Source organism: Brassica napus, chromosome C9, assembly GCF_020379485.1.
Source record: "Brassica napus cultivar Da-Ae chromosome C9, Da-Ae, whole genome shotgun sequence".
Taxonomy (NCBI): domain Eukaryota; kingdom Viridiplantae; phylum Streptophyta; class Magnoliopsida; order Brassicales; family Brassicaceae; genus Brassica; species Brassica napus.
The window spans coordinates 17,492,089-17,510,329 of record NC_063452.1 but is presented as its reverse complement, the minus strand read 5'-3'; the positions used below and the strand labels follow the sequence as shown (position 1 = coordinate 17,510,329).

At 32.2% G+C, this 18,241-nt stretch overlaps 2 protein-coding genes and 1 long non-coding RNA gene across 4 annotated transcripts; 1 reads left to right on the top strand and 2 right to left on the bottom strand.

Moving 5' to 3' along the window:
- Positions 1 to 2,159: 2,159 nt before the first annotated feature.
- LOC106436733 (glutamyl-tRNA reductase 1, chloroplastic) lies at positions 2,160 to 4,760 on the bottom strand. The gene is made up of 3 exons (XM_013877684.3): positions 4,267 to 4,760; positions 3,939 to 4,180; positions 2,160 to 3,587 (listed from the first exon to the last, which is right to left on the bottom strand). Exons 1-3 carry the CDS (start codon positions 4,481 to 4,483, stop codon positions 2,463 to 2,465), a joined length of 1,584 nt encoding a protein of 527 aa, XP_013733138.1. The 5' UTR covers positions 4,484 to 4,760; the 3' UTR covers positions 2,160 to 2,462.
- Positions 4,761 to 8,603: 3,843 nt separating this feature from the next.
- LOC106436730 lies at positions 8,604 to 10,997 on the top strand. Of its 2 annotated transcripts, XR_001287173.3 has the most exons (4): positions 8,604 to 9,725; positions 9,915 to 9,974; positions 10,115 to 10,514; positions 10,778 to 10,997. It is a non-coding gene; the product is annotated as an uncharacterized LOC106436730 (long non-coding RNA). The 2 variants fall into 2 exon arrangements; XR_007329383.1 differs by lacking the exon at positions 10,778 to 10,997 and having other exon boundaries at positions 10,115 to 10,686.
- Positions 10,998 to 11,056: 59 nt separating this feature from the next.
- Positions 11,057 to 15,703, bottom strand: LOC106436732 (protein PLANT CADMIUM RESISTANCE 9). Its single transcript, XM_013877683.3, has 4 exons — positions 15,402 to 15,703; positions 15,205 to 15,276; positions 14,508 to 14,717; positions 11,057 to 12,240 (listed from the first exon to the last, which is right to left on the bottom strand). The coding sequence occupies exons 1-4, from the start codon at positions 15,493 to 15,495 to the stop codon at positions 12,164 to 12,166; spliced, it is 453 nt and encodes a 150-aa protein (XP_013733137.1). The 5' UTR covers positions 15,496 to 15,703; the 3' UTR covers positions 11,057 to 12,163.
- Positions 15,704 to 18,241: the final 2,538 nt, after the last annotated feature.

Sequence of the window (18,241 nt, the reverse complement as noted above, 5' to 3'; positions counted from 1 at the left end):
ATTTCTTTTAGTCATTAATTTCTCCTCGCGTGAATTTGGAAACTCAAACTTGACGAAGTAAAAAGATAAGAAATACCAAATCAAAGATTTGTCAAAAAAAAAAAAAGGCAACATAACATTGCTGGTATTGGTGTTTGCGTCAACAGAGATGCTTTGGCAGACGAAATCAACCAACATAAATCCCCTATATATTAATTGAGAAGCATTTGAAAAATTAGAACCTTAATTTTGTATTAATTAAAAAAAACCCCAAATCCTAGGTGGCACTCTAAATGCCTTCTAAATTCTATTTCAAAGAATTCTAGAGCATCTAATATAAAGTATAGTTTAATTTAATGGTGTCACATTATTCCATAATTATATAACACTAGAGAACATTATATTAACCTAAAATATATGAAGTGTGTATTCTTTCCTTAAATAAAAGCTACGGAATTACCTAATATAATTTACATATATACGGGAATTAATGATTATGAATAATAAAGATTTGATAACAATTTTTGCATCCTTCTTCATTTTTGTTTAAATTTATTTTATTAAAAAAACTTAAACAATCACATTAACCATATAATAAAAAAATTAGATTTTTTCTTATAAATTATATTTTGAATGTTTTAAAATGACTTTAAATTACAAAAAAGAGGAAACCTTTATATGTTATATTTTTTTTAAACGACTTTAAAATACAAAAATGAGGACACCTTATATGTTATATTTTTCTTATATGTTAGAATTTTCTTATATGTTATATTTTGAATTTTTTTAAAACGACTTTAAATTACAAAAATGTAAGTTTTCCTTAAGTATACGACTAAAAACATTAAAATGACATGTATCAATTCGATGGTTGATTTGAAAGCTTTCAAAACCATATGAAAGATAAAAGTCAAAATAATTCAACTGTGAAAACTATACTGTTCACTTTTTTCAAGAATGTGTTCGCTGGAAAAAATAAGGTTTTTATGTCATAATTTGTTTTATGTCCACTAGAGAACATTATATTAACCTAAAATATAAGAAGTGTGTATTATTTCCTTAAATAAAAGATACAAAATTACCTAATATGATTTACGTATATATGACAATTAATGATTATGAATAATAAAGATTTGATAACAATTTTTGCATCCTTCTTCATTTTTGTTTAATTTTATATTATTAAAAAAATAAACAATCACATTAACCATATAATAAAAAATTAGATTTTTTCTTATATGTTATATTTTGAATTTTTTAAAATGACTTTAAATTACAAAAATGAGGAAACCTTATATGTTATTTTTTTTTTAAATGACTTTAAAATACAAAAATGAGGACACCTTATATGTTAGATTTTTTCTTATATGTTATATTTTGAATTTCTTAAAACAACTTTAAATTACAAAAATGTAAGTTTTCCTTAAGTATACGACTAAAAAAATTAAAATGACATGTATCAGTTCGATGGTTGATTTGAAAGCTTTCAAAACCATATGTAAGTTAAAAGTCAAAATAATTCAACTGTGAAAAAAATACTATTCACTTTTTCAAAATTGTGTTCGAGGAAAAAAATAAGGTTTTTATGTCATAATTTATTTAATGTCCACTAGAGAACATTATATTAACCTAAAATATAAGAAGTGTGTATTCGTTCCCTAAATAAAAGCTACGAATTACTTAATATGATTTACATATATATGAAAATTAATGATTATGAATAATAAAGATTTGATAACAATTTTTGCATCCTTCTTCATTTTGTTTAATTTTATATTATTAAAAAAAATAAACAATCACATTAACCATATCATAAAAAATTAGATTTTTTCTTATATGTTATATTTTGAATTTTTTAAAATGACTTTAAATTACAAAAATGAGGAAACCTTATATGTTTTTTTTTAAAACGACTTTAAAATACAAAAATGAGGACACCTTATATGTTAGATTTTTCTTATATGTTAGATTTTTTCTTAGATGTTATATTTTGAATTTTTTAAAACGACTTTAAATTACAAAAATGTAAGTTTTCCTTAAGTATACGACTAAAAACATTAAAATGACATGTATCAATTCGATGGTTGATTTGAAAGCTTTCAAAACCATATGGAAGATAAAAGTAAAAATAATTCAACTGTGAAAACAATACTGTTCACCTTTTTCAAGAATGTGTTCGATGGAAAAAATAAGGTTTTTATGTCATAATTTGTTTAATGTCCAATCCGATCAACCCATGATGTATGAACCAAAGTTTATACATAACACATGAGTAAACGGTACATGGATCAATACCGTTACACTCAAGAGTCTATGAAGCACAAAACATGCAACAAAACTCACTTATCTTCACAACACTTCGACGATATATAATGTTAGCTGAAGAAACAGTCTCTCGTAGACAAATTAAATGAATCATATAGATCCCCAGCTTAAGGTGTAATCTTTGTATGTCAAAAGAGATGGAACATCTTTCTTATGTTTTACTTTTGTTGTCCTGATGTCATGGCCTTTAGCTTCTCCTCCAAAATGTCCTTCTCTAGACCGTACATTCTGTTCAAAGCATGCATGTTCTCAAGGGTCTCGCTCAGCGTTCTACTGTCACTCCCATCACATCTCAAATGCTGCATTGGACCATGCAAGAATCTGTTCACAATACCTCTGCTTAAGTCATCAACAGCTCTCGTCGTTTTCTTGTTGATGTCATCTCCCATTTTGGACATGCACTTCTCCAGCTCGGCCATCCTGATTCTCTCTGCATAAGCTCTCAACTTCTTGATGGTAGGAACCGTCTCTAACGAGTCCCTCCATGCTTCAAACTGGTTTGATTCCTCTGCTATTATGGTCTGAGCTTCCATAGCTTTCCTCAACCTATCTTCTTTATTAGCAGCAACCACTTCCTTGAGGTCGTCCACATTGTAAACCCGCGCGGTGTCCACTTCATTGACACAAGACCCGACGTTTCTCGGAACAGAGATGTCAACAAAAAGCCTTACTCCTCCGATCTCTGGACAAGCTGGAGGGAGACTCTCTACGTGCTCCTTCAAGAACAACGGCGTCTCAGAGGCTGTGCTGGTGAAAACAACATCCGCCTCAGCAGCAGAAGCTAGCATCTCATCAAGAGGACGATACAAAATCTCAACACCTGGGATCTCCTCACGGATAGCTATAACTCTCTCTTCACTTCTGTTAACCACCACCATTCTCGTGCACCCTTTCGCTACCAAATGCTTTATCACAAGCTTCCCCATCTTCCCCGCACCGATGATCAGCATCCTAGCGGAGGCGTGTGAAGATTCCGGAAGCTTCATCAGAGCAAGCTCGACAGCTGCTGAGCTCACGGAAACAGCTCCAGCGGCGATGTTTGTCTCTGTTCTGACACGCTTCCCGACGGTTATGGCGTGTTTGAACAGCCCGCTGATGTTCCTCCCGAAGCCGTTCACTCCTTGGCCGACTTTAACAACTTGTTTCACCTGCGCAAGGATCTGACCTTCTCCTAGGACGAGAGAGTCAAGACCAGCTGAGACCTCGAATATATGCTGCGTCGCGTCCTTGTTGTAGAGCAGGAAACGGTGCTGACAAATCTCCGAAACCGGAATCCCACTTGTCTGACAAAAAAACACAACGTTTAACAACACTTGATACTGATCGTAACACAGCTAAGATAATATATGGCTCCAAATGGTAACGAATAGAACTGCACCGCACCACTCTTAGGGTCTGAATGGCAACATGCGGGATGGTGTGGTCGGTATATGTAGATATTTTTTACTACTAACTGGTGCAGTTTGTAAACATTCGGAGTTTTACTAGTATATATATCTATACGATTATATATATCTATACGATTTTGTTACAATTAGAACTGCACCGTATAACTTCAATTCTTATTTGTGTTCGGTTAACAAAGACAACTCTAATGTGCCACAAAAAGCGCAGGGGAGTAAAAAGAGGCACACCTTTGACATCCACTCAGTGACTTCTTTGACTCCACGGTGCTGAGACAGAGCCAAAACATAAATCTCCATACGGTTACAGGTACTGAGTACCGCAGCCTCTTCGATGTGATTCAAACCGCACAATTCAGCAATAGCTCGTGGCCACTCAGCTTCAGGAATAGCGAGCTTCTCACGCATCTCAACAGGAGCTGTGTGAATGCTTAGTCCAATCACCACAATACTGCTCCTTTCCTTTGTATATCCTAATAAACCATAACAGAGACTTAGAACATCAAACTTAATGACAAAACCGATGAACGGTCGTTTTCAGACCAAAACATAAACTTACTGTCAGCTGCAGAGTTCTTGAGTTGTTCGAGAGCTGAGATGTTTGCGGCATTAGGCGCGGAATCAGAAGCAGATAGCTCGCAGCGGGCTCTCTGGATCAGACCACGTCTGCTTCTGTTGTTACTGGGAAGAGCACGACCCAACGGTGTCTCGAGCTTATGGTGATTGAGTAAAGTCTCGAGCTTTGGGCAAGCAACGAAGGCACTCGAGACCGCCATGGAAACTCCAAATCTCAATCTCGCTGCTTCTCCCAGTTCAGGAATCGAGCAAGCAGAGAGACAGAGAAGGAGATCGTTGGGAATATGATTGAAAAGGTGAGTTTGGGTCGGGTCAACCCGGTTTTGTACAAGATGGGTTGAAATTGGAGGTTCTGATTGGATGGAAATCTTAAAGTGGAAATGGAGAGATTTTGATTGGAGGGTGGAGAACACGTTTTATCCACACTCGTTCTTGATTTGGTGGCATTTGTCATTCCACGGCAACTCTTTTTTTCTTAATTTGTTATTTTCTTATCAGGCTTGTGACTCTTATGAGATCTATGCTTAAAACATTTTACCTGATTTATGTAGAAATAAATTGAAATATATATTTTTAAAACTGAGATATTATGTGTGCATACAAATGATCCGGATATCTGAAAGGAATCTATTGTAGATTTCAGATGAACCATATGAAGGAGAAAATGAACATTTCTACATGAATTTTATGCATTGTGCTTTTTTTTTTCATAAACTTTGCAATAATGCATATTTTATAATAAACTAAATCAAAATTCAAAAAAGCTATGGAAACTCTCAAAATCATACTTTATATATTAACCGTCAAAAGTGTTATTAGTCAGCCAATAATTTATCATAACGACGACATTTTAGATAAATATATAAATTATAATAATTAATTTAAATTTATAAAATAAGGATTCATAAATTTAAATTTAAAAATAGAAATAATTATAGATTTATTTGATCAAACTAAAACAAAATTATTTTGATAACATTTATTTGATAAAACTGAAATGTATATATATATTTTAATGTCTACACCATTAATACAAGAAAGTTATTTTGGTACAACAGTTAAGATGTTTCTTGTTTGTCTTTCAGTGCACTCGTTTGAGTCACAGAAGTAACAAATTTTTAATTATACATAAGTTATCTAAAACGATATTGCTTTGATAAATTAACGGTTGACTAATATTTGACATCCAATGTATATATATAAACATGATTTTGAGAATTTGTATAGTTTAAAAATAATTATTTAGTTCATTATGAAATATGGACTATTACAAAGTCTATGAAGAAAAATGCATGATGCTTAAGTTCATGTTGAAAAGACCTTTTCCAGCGTATGAAAGTATTAGAAAAGTAAAATTTGAAGTAAAAATTTATTCACTGCAACAATATTTTTATAATAACTGCAGTTTTGGTTTAAAGTTAAGTACTTTTCTCTCACGCGAACCACATCGCCATGGGCCTTCCATGTTGTTTGCGACCTACTTCCCCCCAGAAATGAAATTCTATTGTAAACTTATTTACCAATGCATTGTTGAGGTAGCATCGGCCCCATGTTTGTCTAGCCAGTCGCCTTCTATGTCTCTCCCAGCATACATAATATATTGTGGAAGCGTGAAATTTAACCAAAGAGAATCCAATGATCAACTCTAGGATGCGGCTCCAGTCTTTTGAATAGCTAGTGCCCAGTAACTCTGAGTTAGGTCTTTCCAAATCTCATCTGTAAAAAGAAATGAGAAGGATGAAGAGTTACATGGCTGATGTGTGTTTGGTGGATATCCTTTTGGTGACTGTGCTTATGGCATAAATGTTGAGTTAATAGTTGCGAGATTGATGTGTATTTTATGAATAAACTTTGGGTGAACATGTTCTTGGTGGATAAACTATCGGTGAATAGTATGAAAAAATATTGTCTAAGTTGACACATAAATATTTATAAATGAAAAGATAACTGAAGAATAAATAAAGTAAAAGAAAATATATTTTTAAGAAAAGGAAGAAATTTGAAAAAGCAATGAAAAAAAAGACCAAGAGAGATGGGAGAAAAAATGGTTAGTGTAGTTGAAGAGGTTGGAAGACTATAGAGCAATGTTACAAGAGATAAAATGTATCACATGGATAAAGTGTCTTTAAATGTAACAAGTTCTGAAAAGTGTCGTTATGTGTAATTATTTCTTGAATTCAATATATATTGATAAGATACCGAAAACAAATCTAAGACCCGTGTTCTTTTTGGCTCGACCTTGGCATGCGTTCATGGTTTAGTGTGGGTTTGCTCTTTCTACAATCATCCAAAACTCTTTAACTTAGTTAGAAATTCTCCACAATTCATATATGCCATTTTATGCCTTTCAAGCATAAGATAAATATTTTACATTCAAACAAACTTCAATATTACATGTGAATACACTCAATGATAGTGTTTGCGATGATTCACCGATCACTCGCTCTCATAATTCGATCATTCCGTGAAATAAATTTATCGGAAGTTACTCGGAAATGCACATATGCACCATATTTAACATTGAATTTCAACATCATAACCTTTAAAAAAAACTGAAAACACATGTTTCAACAGGCAAAATTTTCAATTTCTGCATTTATTCTTGGTAATATAATAGAATGATGGAAGTTTAGTTGGAACAAACATCCAAAATGTAAAAGAAATAACCAAGGAAGTGAGGTTCCTACATTTCGGTAACCACATAGACTTCATATGTTATTATGCAATAAAGAGAAAAAATCCAATTATTTAAGATTTAGTGTTCTTACTATTAATAGTCTTCCCACCAATTATGTCGCCACTAGAAGTTACAAATCAGGACACCAAGGAAAGAAAAAGCTCCCCATAAAACTTGAACGCTTTCTCTATCTCTTCCAAACAATGATTCTTCTCTTTTCTCGTCCACAACTGCCCATTAAACATACAATCTGCTTAAGAATAAGAATGCACCAAACTTTTAAAACTTTCTTTCCTCACAATAATGTTATATTCTATACCTTAGAGACTTTGTTCAATTCTTTACTCACCTTCTTCAACAATTTAGAAATGTGGCCGTCCTATTTATAGAATTCAAGTTCTTTATTGTCGAATATCATCTCTGATACCTACACAGCATGTAAACCATTTTAAAAAGAAGTTCCTTGTGGATTTTATTGAATAGTTCTGTTTTTATTACTATTGTCTCAATCTTTCGGCGACCGGCGCTATGTGCAAGTAGATGTTGCAGAAGTGACAGATGAATGCTGGAGGATCATTCTCTGCTATATTCTTAAAATACCTTGAATATGTTTTACAGTGAGCCATTGGCTCGGGAATGTCGTAACCTTGTTCCTTGAACCACTCCAAATCCCTGCCCAAATTATTTGCCCTTTCCAATCCCGTGTTTTTAAACGCAGCATCTACACACCAAAACACAGAGTTATTGACATAGAGGACAAAATTTTTGCATATTTGTATATGTTTCCAAAACATTACCATGACCTACGTCATGCGAAAACATAAGTTTTATCTAAGTCAACTATAATTACTAATATGCAATATTTATTTAACATAACATAAAACTTTATTAGTATGAAAATCTTATATTAACAAATATGATAAACAAATAGTTATGAACTCATATTTATTTTTGACAAAAAAGGAAACAATTATGAACTCATATTGCTATCCTAATAATTTTCGTATGATCATCACATGTATGGTGCATGTTTTTTTCTTTTAATTGTGGAATTCTTGAAAAAATTCGCTATAAAAATGAACCAGATAAAGTAGAGTGAAATTATTTCAAATAATCAGCTATAAAATTACCAATATTTCAATTCATAGGAAGAAAACCGATGATAAAACTCACAAGTTGGGACAGTAGAGTCGTGAATAGTCCGTTCAAGCGTGTCGAACGAATGTCAAGCTTGGTTCAATGCAAATGAAAAGATGCCTTTATCTCCGCAAGAAAAATTTAATGAGGAATCACAAGTCTTAAGCTTGTGTAAAATCTGTATGTTGGATGGCTCTTGGACCTCTACACCTCAGTTCAGTAGATGTGGATGGTTTGGATGGACAGTTTCGGGAAAATTCAACTTATAAGGACGCGAAACTTAAAGACGTCAAGAGACTGCTTTGCATACATAATTAGAAACTTAAGACGTCGATGGACTATGGAAAGCATGATCCAACATTCGATATGTCAGAGCTTTGGGACAAACAACAAAGATCTTGATCGCAATAATAAAGGAGCCTCATGCATGGCGAAATTTTATAACATAATTAAATGCAATTTAGAATCGGCCTTCAAGATCTCTTATATCTCGCGAGCGCGAAATGAAATTTCTGATTCTTTATCTACAACTACGAGGTTTTTTCGTAGAGTTCTCTGTTTTATTATTTGTTTTATTCTGGTAAAATTATCTTGTACACCTCAAATCTATATTATAAAGATATCCACGTAGGCAAGCGTGTCGGGACCCACTGGAAAAATGTGTTTGCGTTTTGAACTCAGCGTATATTTATGGAGTGGGCTGGTTGTGTTTTGCTTAAAGAACAGTGTATATCTCGCGATTACCTTCAAGATCTTGATTATACGCTGTTGTGTTTTGCTGTTCTCTTATATCTCGCGGCTTTCATGTTGTGTTTTACTTTTTGGGTATTGATTTATGGAGTGGGCTGGTTGATTAACTTTTATGTTTGTTTACGTACAAAACCTGTGGCCCAACAAGGTTAAGAATAGATATTTACAACCAAGGTCTCTTCTCTTCGTTATCTTTATGTTCTATGGAGCAGTGAATCTTCTGCTACATCTTCATCTTCCATTCTTAGAGCAAGAGCATCAGTGAACCCCCCTTGGGGTTCATCTTTTCAATTTTTTATTATTAATTTTTTTTCTTTTTCTTTTTGATTAAAAAAAAAAAAAAAAACCAGACCAATCGCGGGCCGCCACGACACGTGGGGTCCACGCTACAGTGTTGAACTTTAGGAGAGAGGGGTTCATGCGGGAGAGACGGGACGAGCCGAGGTCATCGGTTATGCTTATTTTAAATTTTTTTTTTCCGTAAAACCTGCGACCCCCCTTGTGAACCCCCCCCCCCCCCGGCTGCGCATGCCGGGATGATTAATGCTTCGAAATCCTAACACTTCGGTTATTCCTTCCTGTATATAACCTCATCATAAGAACTGAAACGTTTCATCTCAAATCCAGTAATCACCGTCAGAGATTTACAGCAAGCTTCCAACCCTCTCTCTCAAGTGACAGTCTCGCAAGAAGACGCCGATTAATTAATTTTGTGGTCTTCTTCATCCTGAAAAGACGAACTTCTTAGTCGATTAGACCGGGACGGCTATTTACACGTGGATTGGCGGAAGAGCGTATCTGACTCGATCCAAAAAGTTCTGGAGGCGGATCATCGGAATCATCACCTCTTGATTCAGAAGCAAGCCCACATGCAAATCGTAGGAAAACCCATTATCCAAGTTCCTCATTGGCTTCTCTTTTTCCATCACCTCCGTATCTACTATATTAATATACATCTTAATATCGGGGTTTCCTTCATTTGTGTTTCATCTGATTGTTTGGAACTCAATACTCACTTTAAGAGTCACAAAAAAAAATACTCACTTTTTAAATTTGTTCTTTAACAGAGAACCTAGGAGAGGCTGGTGTCAACTTTTACGCTCTGTGAGTCACAGAATGTGACGTTGGTAATGTTTCTCAGCTCTCTACTCTTTATGGTTCTGAACACAAGAAAGTTATCTAATTTACGGATCAAAGGTGTCTTTTTTTGTTATTTTGTGATTGTTAAGACTACAAGATGTATCATCTTTTAACTTATTGGTAGTAGGTCAGATAAAAAAGAGCAAATGGATGACGTGTCAGCTACACCAACGTCAAAGATCTGAAGAAAGTTTCCATGGCCACCGCTTCTGTCATATATGACTCAGTGAACTTCTCCATCTTACCTGTTACACTTGGAAAACATTCCACCTTATTGCTTCGTCTCCTTGAAGATCGTTTCATCATCATAGTTGCTTACTGAACGCAACAGCGACAACTACCGTGATTTAATTTCCAGTGGCAAGAAAGTGACATAGATGTTTGAGAAGGAGGCAGTACAAGAGAACGAAGGAGAGAAGAGGATATTCCCAAAGGCAAGAAGATGATTCTAAAAAAAAGAAGAGAAAGTCTGTTCTTCAGTCATCTACGTGATGATTTTTGTTTTTAGCTGCGAGCAAATAATGAAGGTATGATTATGTACTCAATAGTTAAAAGGCTGGACTTATCCACTCTTCTTACATGCGCTTTTAAATTGCCTCTGAATATGATTTGTTGTTTTAGCTACATCTGTATATGGTTTGACTGCTTTGTATTTTCTTTTTTTTTCCGTTTCTAATTAATAATTTTGAGTTATCTGTATCATTCTTGAATCATACTGATTTGCATATTAGTTATATCCAATTTCTTTTTTTTTTTCTATTTCTATCCTCATATTGATTTGCTTTGTTAGGTGGGGCACTAGGTTTGCGTTTGAGAAGATAAAAAAAAGCAACTCCAGAGTTTGAGAAGATAAAAAAAATGTCACCACCAGCGCTCACTTAGCTTTGGTGTCTTTTATTATTGCTAATTTCCTATGTTTTTTTTTTCATTTTGAACTTTGGTAGCGTCTTGCATTTTCTGCAAACTCTCTCTCCCCCGGAGACGAGTAACTTTATTTATAAATAATAATGGCAGCCTTGACGAATCCTAGCATATTGAAAATAATAATATGGGCATGTCACTCCTACCATTACAATATAATACTCTACAATATAACATCAGATATTACACTTTTCAGACCTATCACGGTCCAGCAAAACTTTAAACTAACCGTGTCATCGTTGGGACTTGGGAGCATGCAAATTTATCCCAAATAAATACCACCAAAAAAACAATCCATTTCAGTCGCTCTTTCCAACACCAAACTTCCAACAACAACACAATAAAACTCGCAGTTCAAAACACCCCATAAAACTTCATTTTCTTCAAATCTCAGTAAAACAACTTCCTTCACAAACATCGGTTTCTCTTGCAGAGTTAGAGACAATGCAACAACATACACATCCTCGCGCTTGCGTTGAGGGTGGTCTGCCCCTAGTTTGAGTAATAGAAGAGCTTTTGTAAAAAAAAAAAAAAAATTATGCAAATTTTCTTAGATATAATAGCTAACTTAATCAACTATGCCAGCGGTTTTTTGGTGTGAAAACATTTATCATCTCTTTTCCAAATTAGTGGCCAATTATCTCTATCACTTTCAATCAACTTAATTAGTTACTTCCTCTGTTTTATAATAACTGTCATGTCATTCTAACATTTTTTTCTTGTTACAAATGTCACTTTAGAATTTCAATGCAAATTATATTTATTTTCATATGAAAATTAATTACAAACTGTATTGATTTTATAAATAATTTTATTTATTTCAAATACTATTGATCAAATATGTGTAATTAATAACAATTTAAATACATTTCATTCACTTTTTTAATCTGTGTGAAAAATGTCAAAGTGACACTTATTAATAAACGGAGGGAATAATTTTTTTTTTTTTTTTTTTTTTTTTTTGTAACTGAGGGAATAAAAATTTTCATCATGAAATATAAATTCTTTTTAAAAAAACCAAGTATCAAAGCACCATCTTACCCGCGTCGGGATGCCAACATATACTTTGAAACAGCCAAACAGGCAAACAGGATTGCAAATCTTCTTTTATTACAGGATATTCACATAGACGATATAACACAAAATTATCATTAAAAAAATATTATATTTGCAACATCGAATTATATATAACCATTATTTATTTATTTATCGATGCTAGTTTCATTACTTGCATTAATTTGTGACGTTCGTTTCTTCAGCGGTCCATGCTTGACGTTACGAACGGTGGCGTAGTAGTGTCCGATGTTCGTTTCTCAATGTTTCCTTCCCACCCTTTTCCAAAGTAAAATTTTTTTTTTTATTATTGTTAAACTGCTAATAGTAACTAAATTTTGTTTCTGTTGATCAATAGATGAGCTAATTAACTATATATAGTCTTATGGAGTATCAAAATTTTCTCACACCTTCGATTTCTTTTGATAATTGATTTTAGGATACGAGATCACATTTGTTTTTACGAGTCTATAAACGATGCCAAAAAGAGTCTTTACAAACCATTACCAATAGCTTTTACTCATTAAGTTATGATATACTCTCTCCGCTTCTAAAATATCTTTGTTTTAGAAAAAAAAATTGTTTCAAAAGATATATTTTTTACAATTTCATTAATGCATAAACTAATTGTAAACTGTAAACTTCAAAAAACATAATTGTGTTTGTTAAATTTTATTGGTTAAAACTTGTGAAAAATAGATAACTACGAAAAATAATGTATTGGTAACTAAAATCTCATATGTTTTATTAATAAGTATGAAAATGTTAAAACATATTTTTTTTCTGAAACAGAAGGAGTATTAAAAAATTAAAAGTATTTAGATCTATTATTTAGAAATTAAACTTTGGTATAGAAATTTCTACCCAAAATAGATATATATGCTAATTATTTCGCATATAATGTACATGCAATTTACTACTTGGAATTTGTACACTAACATGATAAAAATATTTACCCTAGCCATTGTTCTGTATTTTCCAGTCTGTTTAATATGTAATTACGAATCGATAAATCAACTATATCATTATACACGCTCGAGACATATAAATTTCCTATGACTTGCAGCAGCTGATTTCCTGATATATTCTATTTCTATGTTATTAAAGTGGTAGTCTCTGTAAAAAAGATTAATTAAAGTCTTGTCTTAGTCGTTCTTAGCAAACAAACAAATAAGTCTTTTTTTTAACAAAAAAAAAGTCTTTGTCGTTTAGTTTATTTGTTTTCTTCGTAAATAGTGTATTTTTGTTTGCAGAATTTCTTCAAACAAGAATTTAATAATAATTAAAGAATGTCAATGGCCTTCCCTAGTCCAATTTATTTGTGGTGGCTTTATGTGTTGAAAAGCACCCTTAATCAACTATTATTGGCAGTCTTTCCTCACAATTAGAATTAAGATGAATTTCACTTATTTTCTTATTACCAATCAAAATACCACCTACAATACTAATAAAATAAATTACATTCTTTTAAACAATCTGAAATAATTGAAAAAAAAATAATGACGCCAATTTTAATGACGCTAACGCCACTAACTAAACCCTAAATCCAAATTCTAAACCTTAAACCTTAAATTTAAACCCTAAACCTTAAATCTAAACCCTAAAATTTTAAACCTAAACCCTAGACCTTAAACCCAAACCCTATACTTTAAACCCAAATCTTAAACCTTAAATCCAAACCGTAAACCCAAACCCTATATCCTAAACCCAAATCCTAGATCTTAAACCCAAACCGTAAACCATAAATCCAAATCCTAGACTCTAAATTTTTAATCCAAACCCTAGATTCTAAACTCAAACCATATACCCAAACCCAATCCCTAGACCCTAAACTCAAATCGTAAACTCTTAACCCAAATCCTATACCCTAAAGGTTTGAATTAATGGTGATGTTTTTCTTTTAGAGTTTAAGGTTTGGGTTTTGAGTCTATGTTTGAGTTTATGATCTAGGGTTTGAGTTTAGGTTCTAGGGTTTGGGTTTAGGGTTTACGGTTTTGGTTTAGGGTTTAGGATTTGGGTTTAAAGCATAGAGTTTGGGTTTAGAATTTGGGTTTAAAATTTGGGTTTAGAATTTAGGGTATAGGGTTTAGGGTTTAGATTTAAGGTTTAGGGTTTAGAATTTAGGATTTACGGTTTAGTTAGTGGCGTTAGCATCATTAAAATTAGCGTCATTATTTTTTTTCTAATTATTTCAGATTTTTTAAATAAAATTTAATAAATTTTATTTTTAATCTAGGTGGCATTTTGATTGGTAATAAGGGATGGGGCTAAGGTGAACCTAAGTTTTATTCTTAGAATAAATAAAAGTATCTAAAAGTAACAGAGAGAGAGCAATGAAAGTTTCTTTTATAAGAAACTCATAATACATATATGACATTTATATACTAATTCATTTTTAAAAAGCAAAATCAAATTTATATAACTAGATATTATATTTTTCATTTTTCATTTTTTCTGAAAGTATATATAGTCTCTATCATTACTGGTGCCTTTAAATTTTAAAATAGCATCATTGCTAAAAAGAGGAGAGAATAGAGATTGGTTACCTAGAGAGGGATCAAGACCTCGATATTTGAGTTCGCGGTGTTCTTGAGAAAGAGCACATGAACAGCAGAAGAAATGGATGGCGCCATCGGAGCAAGGCTCCTCGGGCAAGGAGTATTGGCGCCTCAATTTGGCTCTGTATGTTGAAGCATAGTACCATCCACATCCAATGTGAGACATTGCCACCACCATTAATCCAGCTAATCCTTGGCCTTAATTCAATATCCATTAATTAATCAATTTGTTAACACGTATTGCATATACAAATACATTGCATATATAGGTATCATGATGAGAAAAAAAGTTTTTACTTCTTATCGTAATCAACGATGTTTGAAAGTGATATATGATAATGATATCAACCCTGTAAAAATAGCGGCAGTGTATATTGTTTTTTGGCGTAAATGTCTCACACTTTCATTTTTAAAATAATCATCATTTTCTCAAAATGATTATTCATTCAGAATAGTAAAATTCATTTAACCCGTATTTATTATAAATAATAAGATTTTAACTAATAACCATTTGACAATTATTTAAATACATAGTTATATAATATAATATTTTTTGGCAACAATTCTGTAAAAGTGTTAAATGGTCCAGAAATTTTAACCCAAAATACAGTTTACATGTTTTGGATTAGGTTTCATCTCATTAGTGATGTGAGAATCTATAATAGTAGTATAAAAAAGATCATACCTGTTTCGCCTTTGTCAAGAATCTCAGCGATCCTCCCAAATGCAACGCAAGGACAAAACCATGTAAAACAACCTTTATAACAATATATACAAGCAAAAAGCAAAAAGATAGTTATGACTAAACCATTTGAATAAGAAATAGTTAATTTTTTTGAAACACAAATAGGAAATAGTTATTAAGCTGAATAATGTTATTACATGTAGGGATATCTTCGGAGAAGCAATCGTATAAACCGGTGGTCCATTGCCCTTCACTGACTTTCTTCACATCTTTTCCTTCATGTTCAGACATTTTGTGTTGAAAAGAGAGAAGAACTTACTGAAAGTGGTATTTTAGATAATCTGTTGTATTTCCTATAGTTATTTATAGATCCTTGATTTAAATTGATTTATACATTCGGTCTCAGCTTTGAATATTGACTCCAAATTTTATACATATATTTTTGCTGGTCAGAAGAAAACAAACTTCTTAGAAATTGCATTGGCGTGGTGACTATACGTGATTCACAGATCTTTACTAATGGAACCCAGTTTGACTGTAAATTTTATTTCTTTTTAATTATTTGGTCTATGTTATCTGAAAAACAAATTTCCAACATATTTTAAATTTTGTTGAAGGTCTTAGGTATTTTTTCCTATACTTATAAGCATTTCTAATAGTATATCAAATCATGTAAAAATCAAATTATGTGTTTTCTTGCACCATGTGCAGAAACAAAAGTTTTAAATTTACACTATACTTTGAAATAAATAGTATTTATAAAACTTGTAGATATTAAAAGGAAAATAATGTATTAGGATTAGAAAATTATAATTTGAAAAATTTGCATAAAATTTGAAGAATATTTTTAGTAATAAAAATTATATAAGTATAAAAATATAATTAAATAATATTTCAAAATTTCTAATATATTATTATATTTCTATTTTTAATATTAGATTATTGATGATGTATGGGTTGTTACCATATTCTAAAAAGTTTACTAAGAAGTTAAATAAATATTAAATGTAAATGTCTATGTCACAATTATCTTCATAAATATTATTTTTTGTAAACAATATCATCTTTTCTAATGAAAATGAACGTGATGATGAAACATAAATAATGTTTAGGGGATTCCATGTATTTAGGGAAACACTTGGCTGATGATGTGATTAGTTCCCTTAACTATGGTAAAACGGCCATTTGTAACGAATCCTTTACGATATAAACAAAGAATCAGTTTATCTTATCTCTAATACTTCGTCATATTGACTCTATAACATGAATCACCAATTGGTCGACTTGAACTTAAGATAAAACGGATTGAATGGCTCGTTTCACTTAGTGGGCAGTGAGAATAACCTCCTTTGGCTTAGAGGCCGGGATGGGTGTAAGATTTGGAGGAAACTGGAGAGCTAAAACCCAAACCGGAGGAGAAGAAAAAAGACGGGAAATTACATGTTTACCACTTTCATGCTATCACTTTTCATTTTTACCACCACTAAACGGACATTTTCAAAAATATTTTCTTCATTAGGCGGCAAAAGACTCTTATGTCATTGTTCTTTATATTTATAAATAAATAAATATTTAAATAAATAAAAATCTAAAAAAATAAAAAATAAGTTTTTAGAATTATACTATTTCGAAATTCAAACCCTAAACCCCAAAACTCAACTCTAAACCCTAAACCATCAATCATAAACCCTATTTTTTTTTAAATACGAACCCTAAACCCTGAAACATCAACTCTAAACCCTAAACCCCGAAACATCAACTCTAAACCCTAAAACATCAACTCTAAACTCTAAACCCTAAACCTTCAAATCTAAATCCTAAACCATCAACACTAAACCCTAAACTATCAACACTAAACCCTAAAAAGTAAACTCTAAACCCTAAACCCTAAAAAATTAACCCTAAACCCTAAAACATCAACTCTAAACCCTAAACCCTAAACCTTCAACTCTAAACCCTAAACCCTAAACCCTAAATCCTAAACCCTAAACCCTAAACCCTAAAACCCTAGAGTTGATGTTTTAGGGTTTAAATTTGAAGGTTTAGGGGTTTAGGGTTTATGTTTAGGGTTTAAAGTTGATGCTTTAGTGTTTTTATTTGAAGGTTTAGGGTTTTAAGGTTTAGGGATCGATTTTCAGAAAAATATAGGTTTTATGGTTTAGGGTTTACATTTAGGGTTTAGAGTTGATGTTTTAGAGTTTAGATTTGAAGGTTTAGGGTTTAGGGTTTAGAGTTGATATTTCGCGGTTTAGGGTTTAGAGTTGATGTTTCATGGTTTAGTGTTTAGAGTTGATGATTTAGGGTTTAAAGTTGATGTTCTAAGTTTAGATTTAGGGTTTAAGGTTTACGTTTAGGGTTTAGAGAGTATGTTTTAGGGTTTAGATTTGAAGGTTTAGGGTTTAGAGTTTAGAGTTGATGTTTCATGGTTTAGAGTTGATGATTTAGGGTTTAGAGTTGATGTTTTAAGTTTAGATTAGTTAACCATATGTTTTTTTTTGTCAAAGTTAATCAAAAGGTTATAAATATCTTTTACCCTTCATTAAAGATGAGGGTAAAAGTGGTTAGTGTAAACATGAACAGTGGTACTTTGAAAATGGTATTTTTGGCAATTTCCCAAAAAAGAAGATGAGATTATTGCATCTGATGTTGAGCTTGAAGGAGACACCGTCAATAAAGATCCTGGATGCGTGAAAGGAAACAACGACATGCATAAGCAGAGGAAGAAGATGCGACGGTCTGAAGGAGCAGTGGTGGTGCTGGAGATGGATGGAACGAGCTTGACGGTGATTGATGTGTGGAGTGACGGTGATATGTATAATATATGTATATATATATATATAATATTTTGTATTTGAATTTATAAATAATTAACAAAATTTATTTTGTTTTTGTTATTGTTTTTGTTTACTCAATATCCGTGAGACATCAAACAAAATCGCACATTGAAAATTAGACAAAAAAACCTAAAAAAAAAGAGATGTTCAACACTAATTAGTACGAGCCCTTTTGGGAAAGAAACCAAAAGTAAAACTATGTG